At 46.0% G+C, this 15,732-nt stretch overlaps 1 protein-coding gene across 1 annotated transcript in view; it reads left to right on the forward strand.

The window, feature by feature from the left end:
• The first annotated feature begins 2,685 nt into the window (after window positions 1-2,685).
• Window positions 2,686-15,732, forward strand: part of CACNG4 (calcium voltage-gated channel auxiliary subunit gamma 4) — a 38,777-nt gene continuing 25,730 nt past the window's right edge. Inside the window, exon 1 of the mRNA XM_048965424.1 lies at window positions 2,686-2,988. Coding sequence (XP_048821381.1) covers window positions 2,766-2,988 — 223 coding nt within the window. The 5' untranslated portion in view covers window positions 2,686-2,765. The remainder of the gene's footprint in view (window positions 2,989-15,732) is intronic.

Here is a 15,732-nt window from a genome sequence, read left to right on the forward strand (position 1 = left end):
AATTCTGGTGTTACCTTTGCAAGATGATAAATTTAAAAAAGAGAGAGCCGAGTGTATTGAAGGCAATGCCTGACATTTAGCAGCAGAAGCAGTCATCCCAAATGGTAACACGGCGCGGTTCTTTCTCTCCTTCTGATCGCAGCGGTGTCTCTCAGGCAAGGCTTTGTTAGTGACAGCTCTCACTGAATTCAGTTCAGTACAAAGTTTCATCTCCAAAATAACTGTTTTTCAGTTCAGAAGTAAAATGATCAGGCACAGGACTTCATTTAAAGCTTTGAACATCAGCATCAAGGAATCCAAATATTTCTGCTTTCAGTTTACTTTTTTTCCTGTGAAAAAAAAAATACATTTCTGGGCTTGGACACACTGTAAAATCAGTAGGGGTGAGGGGAGCTAAATTACAGGGAGAAGACATAGGGCTTTTACTTCTCCTTGTCATGAGCTCCTGCATCTGTTCTGAGCCTAGAACAATTGGGTTTAATTCTCATTGAGGATGGAGGATGCCATTGCAGTGCACACACCCTGCCGAGGCTGTTCTCCTGCGAAACTCAATGGCGTCACTATAAGGCTGTGCCATAAGCAAAGGCTGCGAATCAAAGGTTTTGTGATGGGCAACCTTTACTACATACAGAGGGTCAAATAGCTTTCACATTTAAGAAAAGAACACATGCTTTTTTGCTGCTGAGGACCATAAGCACTTTTGCCTTCCTTCTGCCACGATTGGTGATTATTCAATGGTGGGATTTAATGAATTCAAAATCCTTAGAAAATCACTAGAGCCAGACATCAATGCAAAATACTCCACCAGCTTTCAGTAGTGGAATATAATATTAGCTCTCCCACAATCTACTTCATGCATTTCAAAAGAATAGAGAACATTTTTAAACTAAAGAAGATAGCTTGGGCAGAAAATGATTGCCTGTCTTGGGTGCTTCTCTGTAACCCTTTAGGAGCCTGAGGTTTCTCACAAGGCAATAGGAGCAGCAGTTTTCCTTGCAAAGCAATGCTGGAGGGGAGAGGAGCAAGATTTTGTTAAGGAGTTCTGTTGACGTGCTGTTATCTCACACAACCAATAGGGCTTTATGCGGTGGAAAGCCCTGCAGCTGAATACCCCTATCTGCTGGCTGAGGATGCTCAGCGCCCACCGGACCAGATGCCCCATCCTGCTCCTGTTGCACTTCTGAGTGGGATATCGGGGCTATTTCTGCCTCGAACAGCACTGTGGCCATGGCTACAGCTCACCCAGCCCTCCTCTGCTCCTCGTTGGGAGAGCCAGCCGTGGGCAATACAAATAAATAATATTAATTAAGGCTCAGTAGGTTTAAAAAGCTGTGGAAATGGCTTCTCTCCTGCTGTTTCAGTATCTAATTTTCCCTTCCCGGCCAAAGCCCCAAAGCACACAGGTACAAACATATATTTTAAATGAGAAATTTGTTGAACCTCATTAAATTTAAATGCTTGATTCAGTTTTTCTGAACGCTGCTTTTCAGCTTACCTGCCTTCATTCTTCCATCCCTAATGGACACATCAATTCAGAGGGTGATTTTGCAATGGCACTATTGGACCTATAAGCACAATGGGAAAGTAAAGCCTAATTTATGTGCTTAAACCTAACATAACTTCGGAGCTCTTCCGCGTTTATAGGCTTTGTGTCTGATCAAGTTTCCAAGGCTCTGCGAAATAAAAACCAGCCTTTAATTTGTGTTTGCTTTCTGCTTTCCCAGCTTTTATGAAAAGGAAGAGCAGCTGAAAGGCATCGCCGCAGCAGAGCCATGCATGCACCTGCACCATCCACGCACTGCTCGGAAGAGAGCTGCATTTCTCGAGGTTTGTAGCTCTCGTCCTCCCACTCCCTGATTCACATACATCACTCTGTGTGCTGCCACGCTCCCTTCACACACATGCATTAGCTGATCAGAAGGCTCCCATTCATCTGCCTTGTCGCTGGATGGGTGGGGGCAGAACCGACTTGTCAGCGCAGTGATGGGAGTCAGGGCTGCAAGGAGGGGCAACGCGGTGACAAATTTAGATGTTTCTCCACATGGTTTTCCAAAAGGAAATATTTTCAGGCTCTAGTTTTGTTTTATAAAAATACATATTTTTTTTAATTTTTTTTTTTTTTTTTTCCGAGCAGGAAACAATCAGCAAGCCATCCACTTGCCTACACCCCCCTTGTGTCACTAAGAGCACAGGGAGGCTGCGGGAGGAAACCCATTTGGCTACGCTGCAGCTCCCGACCGCATGGTACCCCGAGGGCTGCGTACCCCTCTCCCGCTCGCATCCCGGTGCGGTGCTTTCCGTGGAAGGAAGGGGCGGTGGGCAGGGGGAGTGCCGGGGCTGGGGGCTCGGAGCCGCGCTCCTCGGGCTCTGCCGTTCGCTGAGCCTCGGACCCCCCCCTCCCCAAAGGCTGCTCTGACCCCCGCGGAGCCGCGACTTCAGCCGTGTTGTCGCACTCCCCCCGCACCATCCCCGCGCGATGCTCCGGCCCTGGGAGGGGCTGCAGCCTCCCACCCCCCGCCGCCACCGGGCGGGCGGCTCCTACCCTCCCCGGGGCGGGGCGGGGCGGTGCGCGGCCGTGCGGCGGAGCTCAGCCCCGTGGCGGAGGGAGGGCGGCTCCCCCCATCCTCATCCCCATCCCCATCCCCATCCCCATCGCCGCCGCCTCCGCCCCCCGCCCCCCGCCCCGTGACTCGGCTCTGCCTCCCGCGGGCGGCGGCGGCTGCCGGGCGGTGTCGTGCGGCCCCGTGCGGGGACTATGAAGCACCATGGTGTGGTGTGACCGTGGCGTCCAGATGCTGCTGACCACGGTGGGAGCTTTCGCCGCTTTCAGCCTCATGGCCATCGCCATCGGTACCGACTACTGGCTGTACTCCAGCGCGCACATCTGCAACGGCACCAACATCACGGCGGACGAAGCGCAGGGACCGCCGAGGAAAGCGAGGGGCGACCTTACGCATTCGGGGCTCTGGAGGATCTGCTGCCTCGAAGGTAACGGGGGGCCGCGCCGTGACCGGTGGGGGAAGCAACTTCCCGGGGGCAGCGGCTGTGCCCGGAGCCCACGGGCAGAGCTCCGCCGGAGCCGCGCCGCTGTCTCGGACACGGCCGAGGAGGAGGATGGCGTTACCGTGGCAACCGGCATCTCCGAGATTGCCATGGGAACGGGCGGCGGGATGCGGAGCTCGGCCCGGGGGAGCTGTGCCTTTGGGGCAGCCCCCCCCTTTGCATCCCGTACCCATGGGTTGCAGGGATCTAGGAGGGCTGCACGTAGTTTGGGGGCTTTGGGGGCTTCTGAGCTCTACAGGCTGCAAGGCTGGGGACTGGCCAGATGCTGGCCTCAGGGGTCTGAAGGTTTGGCTGCAGCTCTTTGGTAGGACAGTGGGAACCCAAGTTCCTCCTGCATACCCTCAGAGGCACTGGGAACCCACTATAGGATGTTGCTGCTGTTTTAGTGCTTCAGCATGGGTTTGGGATGACTTAGTCCAGACTAAGGGTCAGGCAAAGAACAACGTTAACAAATAGAAGGATTTGTGGCGTATGGCTGCAGTGGGCAGAGGCACACCCCGCTCCCCACAGAGCCCAAACACGTGGCTCCATCCCTGAAAAGGGAGTTGTAGAGAAGATACTGCGGGTAACTGCTGGGACAAAGAAGCACACGGGTGTGTGGAAGAATCGGCATAGCTGATAGCAAAGCCCAGATGTGAGCCAACATCTGCCGAGTGAGCACACAGAGCTGTGACTGTGGGACATAGGAGCATCCATAGCACTGGGTGTGGGCAGCAGACCACCACCAGCCCCAGCCCAGCTGTTCTGGATGAAGGCAGCACATGCTGCAGGCGTTGACAGGGCTGCTTTGGGGCTCATGGGGGTGGAGGATGCCTGGGTCTTTCTTGCCACCATAATGCACTTGGCATATCGATCTCGGTGCGCCTCATTCAATCAGTGCAACTTAGCACATGTGAACTTTACAGACCTGGGATCCTGCTTTATTCTAAGTGGCAGATGGCTCAGCCCAGCCAGCCCAGCTGTATTCTGAGGTTTTTCCTTAGAAAAAAGCTGTGGAACTGCAGGAACACCTCATTGCCACGTCTCTTGTAATCTCCTTGTTCTAACCATCCAAGGCTATGGCGTAACGAACATTTTTCACTTCAACTATCACATTTACTACCTCAGGATAATGTAAAATGGCTGTAGGATGCATAAATATTTTTAGACCATAAAAAGGAGAAAGAGTTACAGAAATGTGAAGTTTTGCTGGTGACAGTAAAGCTTGGCTTTGCAACTCGTAAAGAAATGTAACTCTTAGCATGGGCTTTTCTGACACCTGGGAGATGTGGGTTTGCCTCTGAGCACATCTGTGTTCGCCTGGGCAATGCTGAGCACCCTCCACCTGCCCCAAAACTGGTGGTCTGTGCTGAGTTGTTGGTGTGCCCCAGGCTCTGTCAAGGCAAATAAGCAGGTTGGAATCGTGCTTTGCTGGGCTGGGCCTGTCTTGCAGGAGACACCTGAGTTTACTAAAGTCACGGTTTCAGCGTGGTCCTCCAGGAATCTCATTCATTGGAACAAAGTGCAGCTTTGGCTGAAGGCAGTGGGATTTTTGCCTGGATTTCCACTGGGGTTAAGTCAGAACTCTGTAAAATAAGAAGTTGGTGAGGTTGTGAGGCAGGGGCAGTGCTGCACGCAATGCGATGCTCTGAGCCCCGCGCTCCCTGCCTGCGCCAGGCAATGCAGGCAATGCCTTTACCTGCTGAGCACGTTCTGTTTGCAAGAGAATTTGTGGAAAGATCACACTGAGCAGCTGTGGACCTTAAACCCTCAGGTGACAAAAGTGTTTCATGTGACCCCTCCACCCAACAGCAATTGAGTGTTTTGGTTTTTTTCTTCTCCGGAATTCAAGCGCTCTTAATCAAATGACAAAGTTGCCAAATATGTGTTCAGAATGAATAATCTTATAAAAAAAAAAAAGAAAGAAAAGAAAAGAAATAATCTGCTCACAAATATGAGAAGCAGGGATTGCATTCTTTGCATTCTTTCTCACACTTTCTGTATCATCTCTCTCTGTAAGAAACAATACGTAGATGCATGAAGATATTTATGTTCTGGACTGAGCTGTGGGACTTTGATTTTGAGATGGAAAGGTTCCTTTGTTTCATGAGATAAATTAACCATTTCTGGAGGCAGATTGAAGAAAACACCCCCGGGTTGTTTCAGAACGTCACTCATCCTGAGTGGATGGGTCTTTTAGTAAAATCAATGTAATAATTACAGCTCCGAGGAGGTACACAGCAAGAAAATCATTTCAGTTATAGATTTTTATATATGATTAAATGGTCTGTCCTCAAAGCTATTTTTAGGACAATCTTTCTGTGTTTTGGGGTAATAATTATAAAAGCCTACTTAATTTATTGTAATGGTCTTAAGCACCGTTTCGCTCATCTCAAAAAATAGCTGTATTTCAGACATAAATGTGCACAATCAGGAAGCATCTTGACCAGCCTCTTCTATCGCTATCGATGTGAATAAAGCGTTATACAGAGTAAATTTCAGGTCAGTTGAAATTTTCCACCAAAATGTTTCTGAACTCCATCCATAAAGCAATCTGCACTCTGTATGTGAGCTGTCACCTGCTTGGGGTCCCAAACTGCAGGATTTCAAACAGAATTAACAGAGCAGAACGGACAAAGAAGAGCCTTCCAAGCAAACCAGTGTGTGTTCCTCAACAGTTTTCTGCTTTTCTTCTTTGGGATAACACTTTACCAGAAATTATCATCATAATGGTGACTGAAGGGATACAGTTTAGGGCTCCAGCGTGCTGTCCTTGTTTGGAGCTGCAGCTGTCCTTCATGTTTTAGTACTCATAGTGGGTACTACTACGGAGCTTAGTCACTCAAGAAGCACCAGCAATGATATAGTAGTCCAATTCTCACTTGTACTATCCCAAATCTGTTCTTTTAGTTTATCAGAGGTGGAAGTAAGAGGCTCATTGAGTGGTCTTTAAGCAATAGCAGTATTTCTGCATGGATGGAAGACTTACAGCTAAGGTAATTATGTAAGTAGAAAACTGTTTACAATAGTTCTTGGTACAAATAGGGGTACAGCAGGATGAGGTGCCATTCGATCAAGCTTTGCAGTAAAATGAGCAAGGAGCTCTCTGGCAAAGCTGGTTTTTGGTTTCCTGGGACCATGACAAATGTATGTTAACTTCAATTTTGACAGATAAAGACAAATCTTCACTGGAGAGAGAAGCTTCTGATGAAGTCCTCATGTGTCTGTCTTGACTTACCTGAAGTCTGCATCCCAGCCTGGGAATAATAATAATAGGAGCAAATCAGCCCCATTTCACATGGCTGAATAATTCCTTTGTGGCCAAGATGACTTGAAGGATTTCACCTCTATAATTTTCCAGCAGCCCCTATTCCCATGGTAAATGCTCAACTCTGCTATGTAAGCCCCACACAGCCTTACACACAGGAGGATCTGCTATTAAAGTATTTGCTTAGAAAAAAAAAAGAAAAAAAAAAAAGATTTTAAAGCACTGCTTTATCCACTGAAACTGCTTATCTTCATGAACAATCATGCTGAAGTTAATAGGACTGCTCAAACTGGGAGCTCTGCAGGCCCCATGACATCTAGATACGAAATCAAGTAATGTACTTGTAATTTAAATTTATTCAAAGAGTATTTTATTAAACACTTCAGAATATGAATGGCTTTGAATCCATTGTGTCTACTGCATTCAGTATTCCCTGTTTGCCACTTATTTTTAAGTGGTGCAGTTGGCCATTTAGTTCACGTGGAACCATTTGTCTGAGTAGCTGAAGTGTTTGCTATCAGGAGGAAGGATTGGGCAAATCAGCTGTAAGTAGAAAACTTGCACAAATGCCCATTTGCACAATTATTTGCAAGTCGTCTGGCTTGGTTGAAGTCTCACATACGTGGTGGCACGTGCATACTGAATGAAAAAAAAAAGCCCTTACAGATAGTTGAGGCAAGCAAAGAAAGGAAGGCTGCTGTCCATCCATACTACTGCAAAGTAATGGTTCATCCAAAGAGATTGAATGTTCTTTAGCATCCTCAAAGCAATGAGAGGAAGTGTTAACCTCACCATGACTTGTAATGGTGCAAGCTTTGTATTCGAGTGTTATTTCCAAAGTTGTATTTGTCTAAGAGGAAGTTCTGTATCAGCATAGTATCAGTCAAGACCTGCTTTGAAGATTAAATCCACAGGCACAAGGATATGTTGGACCTAGGTGAACTATTATCCAGAAGTCTTTCAAAACCAGTTTAAACACATTAGAGAAGGGTTTTTCTGAGCTTCAGCCCATGATTTCGTTCTTTCCTTCCATACATTCTGCTCACACCATCTCGTTTCCTTGGTAAAACGCGTGATGGGGAAGAGCTCGTGCTGCACTGATTGTTTTTAAATGCAATCTTCAGAGCTCCACCGACATCATTTCAGCAGTGTTTGAAGCAGTGGGGTTTTGTCAGAAGGTGATTGAGTGATTCCTGACAGCCTTGTTAGGTTAATTTCTTTCTGTTGTGTTCCATTTGCTGGAGAGAGAGCTTCAGAGTTTGGAGCGATTTTAGAGAAGTGAAGTTCAGTCTTTTTAAAATATGGTCTGTAGTAAAACGTGCTTTAAAATACTAAGATTTTTTTTGCTGGAGAAACTGTCAGCAGAAGCTGGGCTAAAGGATTAGCTATTCTGTTAAAAAAAAATAAATGCAGACCTCCTAAATACACCTCCTGGAACATTGGTAACAGAAGTTCTCAAAAGGCTCTACTGATATAACAAAACAGCCACTCTTCTTGAGACACTATATGAAACAGAGATCTGAAGCTAATTGACTGAATATATGTCACTTTAATGAATTAATTTGCTTTCTTGAACATGATCTACTATATAGCCGATAGGGAGCTATCAGGCTACACAAGGGCTTTGGTTTTTCTCTGTGACTCTCAGCATGCCAGCTAACCCGACGCAAAACTTGGAACCCAAAGACTTTCTGTGCATTAGCAATACTCCCCGAAGGCTGTAAAGCAAATTTGTAATCCAGCTGTAAGGCTTTCTCATCTGTGCAAGATGTAATGTGGATAATAGGCACTTTTACCTACATTTCAGAAGCATTGGGTGAAGGGCTGGGGATGTGCTGGGCGATGCGGATGGGCAACCTGTGGCTGCAGTGCTCTAGAGCTGCTTTTTTCACTGTGCATATAATCACACTGCGTGTTGCAGCTGGTAGACAGATGGTATTAGTGGTAGCATCTGTCAGAGCCACAGTAAGTCATTTTGGGGTTCTCGGTGACCTTTGCAGTGTAATGTAATGTAATCTTTGGGCTTCTTCCAGCTGCCATTACCTTTTACTGACCCTTCCGCCATGGGCTTTTATTACTTATTTTAGAATCCTGGCAGGAGCTCACAGCTATTGCACCTCCTCAGGGCTGGCCCTGCCTCCTGGCAGCTCTGCTGACCCTCGCTGGTGTCAACTGGTAAAGGAGGCAAACGTGACAACGTGCTTTTGTTCCTGTAAAATATCGGGATAGTGGTTATTTCTCCAGTGGGTGCTTTCACATGCGGTGTGTCAGCCTGCGCTACCTCTGCTCGTGTTGTGCTGCTGAACCTGCAGCTTTGGTCATGGTCTGGCAGGTGCAGAACTTGTGAGCCCCCCTTAAAAATCTGTGGGATAAGGAGTGTGTGTCCAGTATCTCCAGTCTGTACTTCTATGCATCTTTACAGAAACAGGGAAAGAAGAAGAAGGCTCTGAGAAAAAAGGTTCTCAGGACTCTGATCGAGCTGTAGATGTCCCTATTCATTGCAAAGGATGTGGGCTAGGTGACTTTTAAGGGTCCCTTCCAACTCAAGCAATTCTAGAAATCTATTGCAGGAGGAGCCCTGTGCCTTCATCTCCTTTCCTAATTCTTTTGGCACAGAGCACGTGTGCACTCAATGTAATCCAGTTGGTCACCGACACCACTGTGCACACACATGTTGGGCTGTGGGGTTGGCATGTGAGGGGCCAAGCAGTGACTTCTGCATCCCAGAAATGGCAGCAGAGAGGCAGGAGGTGGTTGGGCTTTGGTGCATTAGCTGTGTGATCAGAGGCCAGCACTTTAGCTCCCTGGCCCTGGCTGGAGGCTAACTGTGCTTCCTCCCATCCGCTATCCCCTCATCCTGATGATAAAAGGAAAAAGACAATGTGGAGTAAGTGGGACATGGTGGTAGGGCTGCCCAGCTCTGAAAAGATGTATGAACATGAGTTTAACTGGTTTTGAAGCATTTTGCTTGCAACTTATGTTTTATACATGCAACATTTTGTGTTCAAGCATGTCTTCCTTGAGGGACAGGATTAAGTCTGGTTTTCCACCTACGTAAAGTTAAACTGCTTTCTAGGAAGCTGGTGGAATTATGCCAATAAGAAGCCAATATAAGAGGAGGGATCAGAGATCTGCCCCTTCAATTGGACCTTTTCCTGCTGCTCCGTCTTTTCTGAGCCAAGAATCATCTCAGGAAATAAATCATACTTTCTAACATCATTGTCACCCTGAGAAGCTGGTCCTGCTTCAAAGCATTACTTTGAGCTTGCCTTCATTTTGGATTTCTGTTTATTGGTATTTATTATGTCTCAGACTTACGGCTCGGCATCCGAATTCTCACCAACAGATGGCAAGGCAGGATGCACAGGAGTAGTAAAATAAACAGGATAAATGCACAACTGCCCATATGTCTGAGAGGCTGCTACACATTTATGGCTTCTGAACAAAAGGATGTTTCTGTAGAGAGCTCTAATACCACGCAGGGCTTCTTTCTAATTTCTGCCTTGCACTAACCTGTCTCACTCCTTTGGCATATTTTGACCAGTTAAATTACAATGTATTTTGTCCTCCCTCTTCCATTCCCAGGTAGTTATTGCCTTTATTTATTTGTTTCCACTCCCAAAGAACATCAGTTTAGTTTACCTTTAATGTTTAGTAGTGAAAGGAGGCTCTTTTCCAGACTTTGGCTCATATATTTTCTTTTGGAGCTGTGGTTTTGCTGTGTGGAGGGGCACACAGAGGTGCTGGGGACCAGAGCAAAAATTCAGACTGTGGCTTTCCCTATACTGGGATTTGTTACAATATTAATGATATGTGGCCTCTCTATTCTCTCAAAATAGCAAGCCTCAGGGCAGGCTGCCTGCAGGATGGATGGCCTGGTCCTGGCAGATTTCAGCTAGATTTCCCTTTAAATCTGGGGGCATTTTTGCCAGTTGTTGCATGCTGTGGGTCAAATGCAATGAAATCATTGGAGCAGTTCTTGATGCAGCCTGGCAGATAGTCCAGCCTCTCTTCCTCCTCCTTCCTGTAGCATCCAGCAGTCTGAACATCTTTGTTCTCTTTCTCTTTTTATTTCTCCTCGCTGAAATGTTACAATTCTCCTTTTGTTGAAAAGGCACCTTCTAAAGTAGCTTTCCAACCAGAGTCTGCCTTCAGAAAACCAATGGCTGTTGAAACCCAGGATTTTTAATTTCCTTAACTCCCGAGTGCCTCCGTGCCCTCCTGCTGGTGAAGAAAACAAAAATGTATCATCGTATCCCCGTCAGAAAGTATGAAATTGAGGTTCTCTCTTCTCTACCTGTCAGATTCACTTTCCCATGTGTTTACCCATGTTTCTGCTTGCAGAGAACTTCCAGCAGCACGGTGAGTCCTTCTTCAATAGAACAGAGCTGCTTTTTCTCAGCGACGGCACGTAAAGGAGTGCTGTGTTATACACTGCCATAGCACCAAGCAGTGGACAACGGGGATGTGCAATATGGAATCACAGGATTTCCTGTACAGATATCCAGGCACCGATACGAATTAACCTCTTCTATTGTTCTTTTTCAAGCATTACCCCTTTTAATTGCTGTTTTGGAACTGTGCCATTTAGTTCTGCCCTTTGAATGCTTCTCACTCAGCCAGTCCCATTAGGTCACTGCTGCCAAATACTTCAAAGATATTCATGGGTGACAAGCACCCAGCCTGGCTGGGAGGGGCACCAGGCCACTGAGGAACTGCCACCCACATTTAGCTGCTCAGCTTTCTTTCTGATTAGCTAATAACTGTTTTAAGCCTCTTGTCAGTCCCGTACCAGAGGTTCCAGATCCATTTTCTCCCATTTATCCATTTTAAATGATACAATTTAGTGTTGAATATGGATGGCTGTACATTTTCTCTTGTCCAAAAGTACAGCATTCAATAATGCTGGGATTGTTATTGCGTCTTACTTGCTTCCCAAAGGCACAGTTTATCTATTGTTGCTGCAAGGCATTAAAAAGCAACCATGGCATGTCACAATTATGATTTGAAATAGGATCTTGCCAGGGGTACATTGCCTAAATATAATCAAATCTAAAATACAACTTACTGCATATACCTATCTTAGAGTTTCATGCACCTATCTAATGGCTCACTGGAAATTAACGACGGCTATTCCCAACACATTGGATCATCTTTTTTCCCTAAGAATTTCATGCTCCAGCATTCAGCTGCACAGAGGCAACCACTGCCTTGTCACATTCAGGCTGTTTTCAAAGGCAGCCAGATCTGAAAGTTAGCTATGCTCCTTTTTAAGTCACTCAGTGATGGCAATAGTGGGCATTAACCATCTTTGTCCAGTGGATCTCATGGAGTCAGGTAAACCACATCAGTGCTCCTTTACATACTCGTGTGCATTTTCATGCAGAATTGGTTACTGTTGTTTCTTTGTGCTGGTGAAACATCAAGTTGCAATATGTGGCATTGCATTTTTACCCATGTGGATTTTTAGCCATATTTGACCACAGGGAGAAAACCACATCATGTAGGCCCAGCCACCAATGGCTTGTTCTCTGCAATTTGAGCTCAGCAACATTATTGACCCTTTGAAGTAATTAAACATTTGCAGTATGCTGAAGTTCTCCTCAGTAGATTGAAGGTTTGCTTCAGAGGTTGATGCTTTTCTCCTTCGCTGTGCACATTTTGCTGTGCTCTCGTCCTTGCCTTTAGCACTTGCAAATGCAAACAGTCTGGGAGGTGCTTTGAGATCCTTAAAGATGCAAGACCTGAAATAAAACTTGTATTTAGGAGTGCTGCAAGGTGCTGCATTCTCAGTATCACTTCTAATTATAACCATTCAAGCAATTCATTTGCAATGTCCTGCTACGATAGTGCTTATTAAAATAGAATCCTCCTTATAGTTTGGTGGCAAATTAAGAGCAAAAAATAGCTATCTCATTCTATCTCATTCCAGCTAGTAGCTTTGAAAGGGGTTTACCTTCATAACATGCTTTCTAGGGATATTCCCCTTGTTTTTACCTGCGATCCTGGTCTGATTATAATGGCTTACTTTATGTCTCTTGGTAGCCAACTTCGAGCAACCTTTCCCTCACTTTATTTTAATTTCCGTACATAAATGCCAGCGTTCAAGCTGTAGACAGTCTTTGGACACAGCAGCAGAACCCCGTAGAGAAGGAAAAGCAGGCCAGATATTTTCCGCCCGCACTCTGAATCATCCCAGGGCTCTGGAGCTGAACCCAGGGCACGTGGTTGAGGATGGGGAGCGATGCCGGCCCCTCCTGGCTGCACTGCTGGATGCAGCTCCCACGGGCTGACCCTCTCCTGGCGTGGCTGCCGTGCCCTGGGAGGGCTGAGCAAGTGGTTGCAGCTGGCCAGAATATGGGTCTGCGGTTACTAATGCTGATTTTATAGCAGGAATGCGCACCTGTTTCGGTTGCCAACTGGCATCGTGTTCAGCAAAAAATGTGTGTGTGAGGCCTGCGTTAAAAGAGGCATAAGAATTAGCGAGTATCAAACATGTCATTAGACACGTGCCTGGTAGACATAATGTAGGATAATGAACGCGATGGAAAGAATAAATTAATAACTGAAAATATTTTTAATACATATGCACACTTAAAACAGGATAAGAACTAAGTGACACTTGTGTCACCAGTTTATAATTAAAATGCAGTGCTTGAATGAAAATGTAAGCTTCAATTAGCCAGCACGACCCTGCTTCCGGCTTTACTTCCCACTGAAAAGCAACGATAACAAGCTCACATTTATTATCAGAGTTTTTCCTGGAGCTGTGCACTGAAACATGCTCACATCTGAGCCCTTTCACTGAAGACATTTTTTCGCTTCAGCAGTTTGGCATGCCATACAAAGGCTCTCTGATTTTTAGTGATGTTCACCTCCTCTTACATAAAAATGTTTTCTGTGCATATTATTTGGTTTTAGTTAAAGTCCAGGTGCACGGGTTACTGAAGAACCAAAAGGATGGCTCATCACATAGCACAATGGGTAATTATTGCTGAGCTTTGCTGTATTACACAGACAAATCCCTTCTTGGAGTTCAGCATTGTAGCTGCAAGAGATGAAGAAAATACCTACAATCTAGCCCAAAGTGCTACAAGTGTAAGAATAGATCCTCTGCTTTATGCTTCGCCCTTTAATTTTTTAACTGTCTCAAGGGATGGAGCTTAACTATTTTGTTTAGAGATGCTATTTTGCATTTTAATTTTACCGGTGGGAAGTTAATACATACATAAATTATGAGGTCTCATCTGTTCCCCTGTTCTCATCCCAAGAGTCTTTCTCGTTAAGCTTTTTGTAAAATGGTTAAATAATACCCTGAGCTTGGCCCCAGTGGTTAGCCAAGATTTATTACCTTGGTTGATGCAAGGCCCTTAGTTCCGTGCTGCACTGCCTAAAACTGGAGCTCCTGACATCTTCCAGGCAGACAGCTGAGCTCCCCATGTGGGCAAAAGGAAAACCCAGGTGCCTTCAAAGAGCTGCTCTGGAAATATGCGTGCTAGGTGGGGAGCTGCCTCCACAGCCTTGTAGGAGGATGGATGAGGTGCTGCTCTTCCACGCAGCTTGGGTCCCTGGCTCAGTGCTCCACACAAGGGGCAATGCAGTCCTCTTGAGACCCTTGGATTCCTTTTGAAAACTGCTCACAGCAAGGCTGCCTTCCCAGACAGTAATCTCAGAGGGTACTTCAGTGCCAAAAAATCAGAACCTTTTGGTCTGGGGCTTAGGCACCCTGAAAATGTCCGTCGTGTCTTGAAGACATGCAATAGGTTCTAGATTCCAAATTAAGCATGGGGAATGCCTTTATTGGTCAGCCGGTGAAAGGGATGCAAGCCAAACCAGCCCCAAAACAGGAACATGCAGCAGGTGAGGCTCAGAATGTATACGTAGAGAATAGGCCCTCCTGTGGAGGCTGACCAAACATCCGTGTGTCTGTCCTTGGCAGTACTCTAATGCTTCAAGCAATTTCTATGGGCAGCATTACTGCAGGATGTCAAGCTGGAAGAGCCCTACTCCCAGCAGATACACTCTCAGCTTTGGGCCAGGCAGGGCTGTGCCGTGGGGTTGAAACCCACAGGGACTCTTCACGTTGTAACAACTGCAAACCTCCTGATTTGTCACCGGTGTTATTCACATGGGACAGAGTGACCTCTCCAGAAAGCCTTTCCAACAGCAGCAGCAGCAGCAATCTCTCTCAATAGCATTTAATAACTATCCATGGAGAAAATTACACTCTATTTAAAAGGCCAGAAAAAACATCTCCAGTTTAACTCTGCTGACTTTGGTAGAATTACAACAAAAATGAGTTTCGTCTGATATCCTTTCCCATACTAATGTTCAGTAGCTGGGCTGAAAATGCCTTTCAAAGGCAGATAAACAAGTCTGAATGGTGAAATATTCTTTTAATTTTCCTTCACACGCATTCTTTTAGGTGTAGCTTGGAATGCTGCCCTCACGAGAGGCATCCCTTTAAATATTTATACTGCACCAATATGTAGCCACCTTCATACGTTTTTAATGATATGTTCCTTTCTAAATTAACCATTAGGTAACCCTGTTCTATAGCATTCACTGTTTTACATTGCTATTACGCTATCCCTCGAGTGTATTTATTTAGCTGCAGAGCAATGAAGATGTCAAGGCAAGGCCAGGGGCATGATGGAAATTGAATTTTTGGAGTTCCTCCTCAATAGTTTACCCACCATGATGCTTGTGAGCCCAGGGAATCAACGTCTTTGCTCTGCACCAGGCCATGGCCATCCAATGAGGCTTCATTTCTGTAATTCTAGCTCCTGGGATTTACTGGGAGAAATACTGAAGCGAAACCCAAGAGATAGGTGGAAGTGCTGCTAATGGGCCCGCAGTGCTTGTGCCTCCTGAAATTCTCCCTGGAGCAGCAGGCGTGCCAAAATTTCCAGAGGCATTTTTCTTCCATCTCTTCTGCCCATCCCTTGGTTTCTTCATAGGATGCAGTGTTACACTGAGCTGACTGGGATGAAGACCAGTGCTGTCAATGCAGGCAAATGCCTTTATCATTTCCTCAGCTCTGATTCAGGCTGAAAACCCACGGATGAGTAGAAGTGTCAGCACAAGCTATCTTGTGCAGGCTTTTATGAAGGTGAGATTTCAGACTCCTGATCAATTATACCACATTATCATAGCAACGTGGTATCTGCAGAAGCTGCTTGTGGTTTGTTTCCATTCTGGTTTCCATCCCTCATAAGAGGAAATGGCAGCACCCTGAGAGCAGGGCTGCAGGACTGAAAGCAATGCCTGAATCCCAGGTTTGATGGGGATGCGCTGCTAGAAGGAGGTAGCAGCAATCTGAGCACAGCTGCCCTGTGGCCTTTACACTGAGAGACAGCAAAATCTCCCTGTGTGCTGCTCCATAAAGAAGAGTTGCACACTTCAAAGCAGAAAACCAGTCT

Source organism: Lagopus muta, chromosome 18 (genome assembly GCF_023343835.1).
Source record: "Lagopus muta isolate bLagMut1 chromosome 18, bLagMut1 primary, whole genome shotgun sequence".
Taxonomy (NCBI): Eukaryota; Metazoa; Chordata; class Aves; order Galliformes; family Phasianidae; genus Lagopus; species Lagopus muta.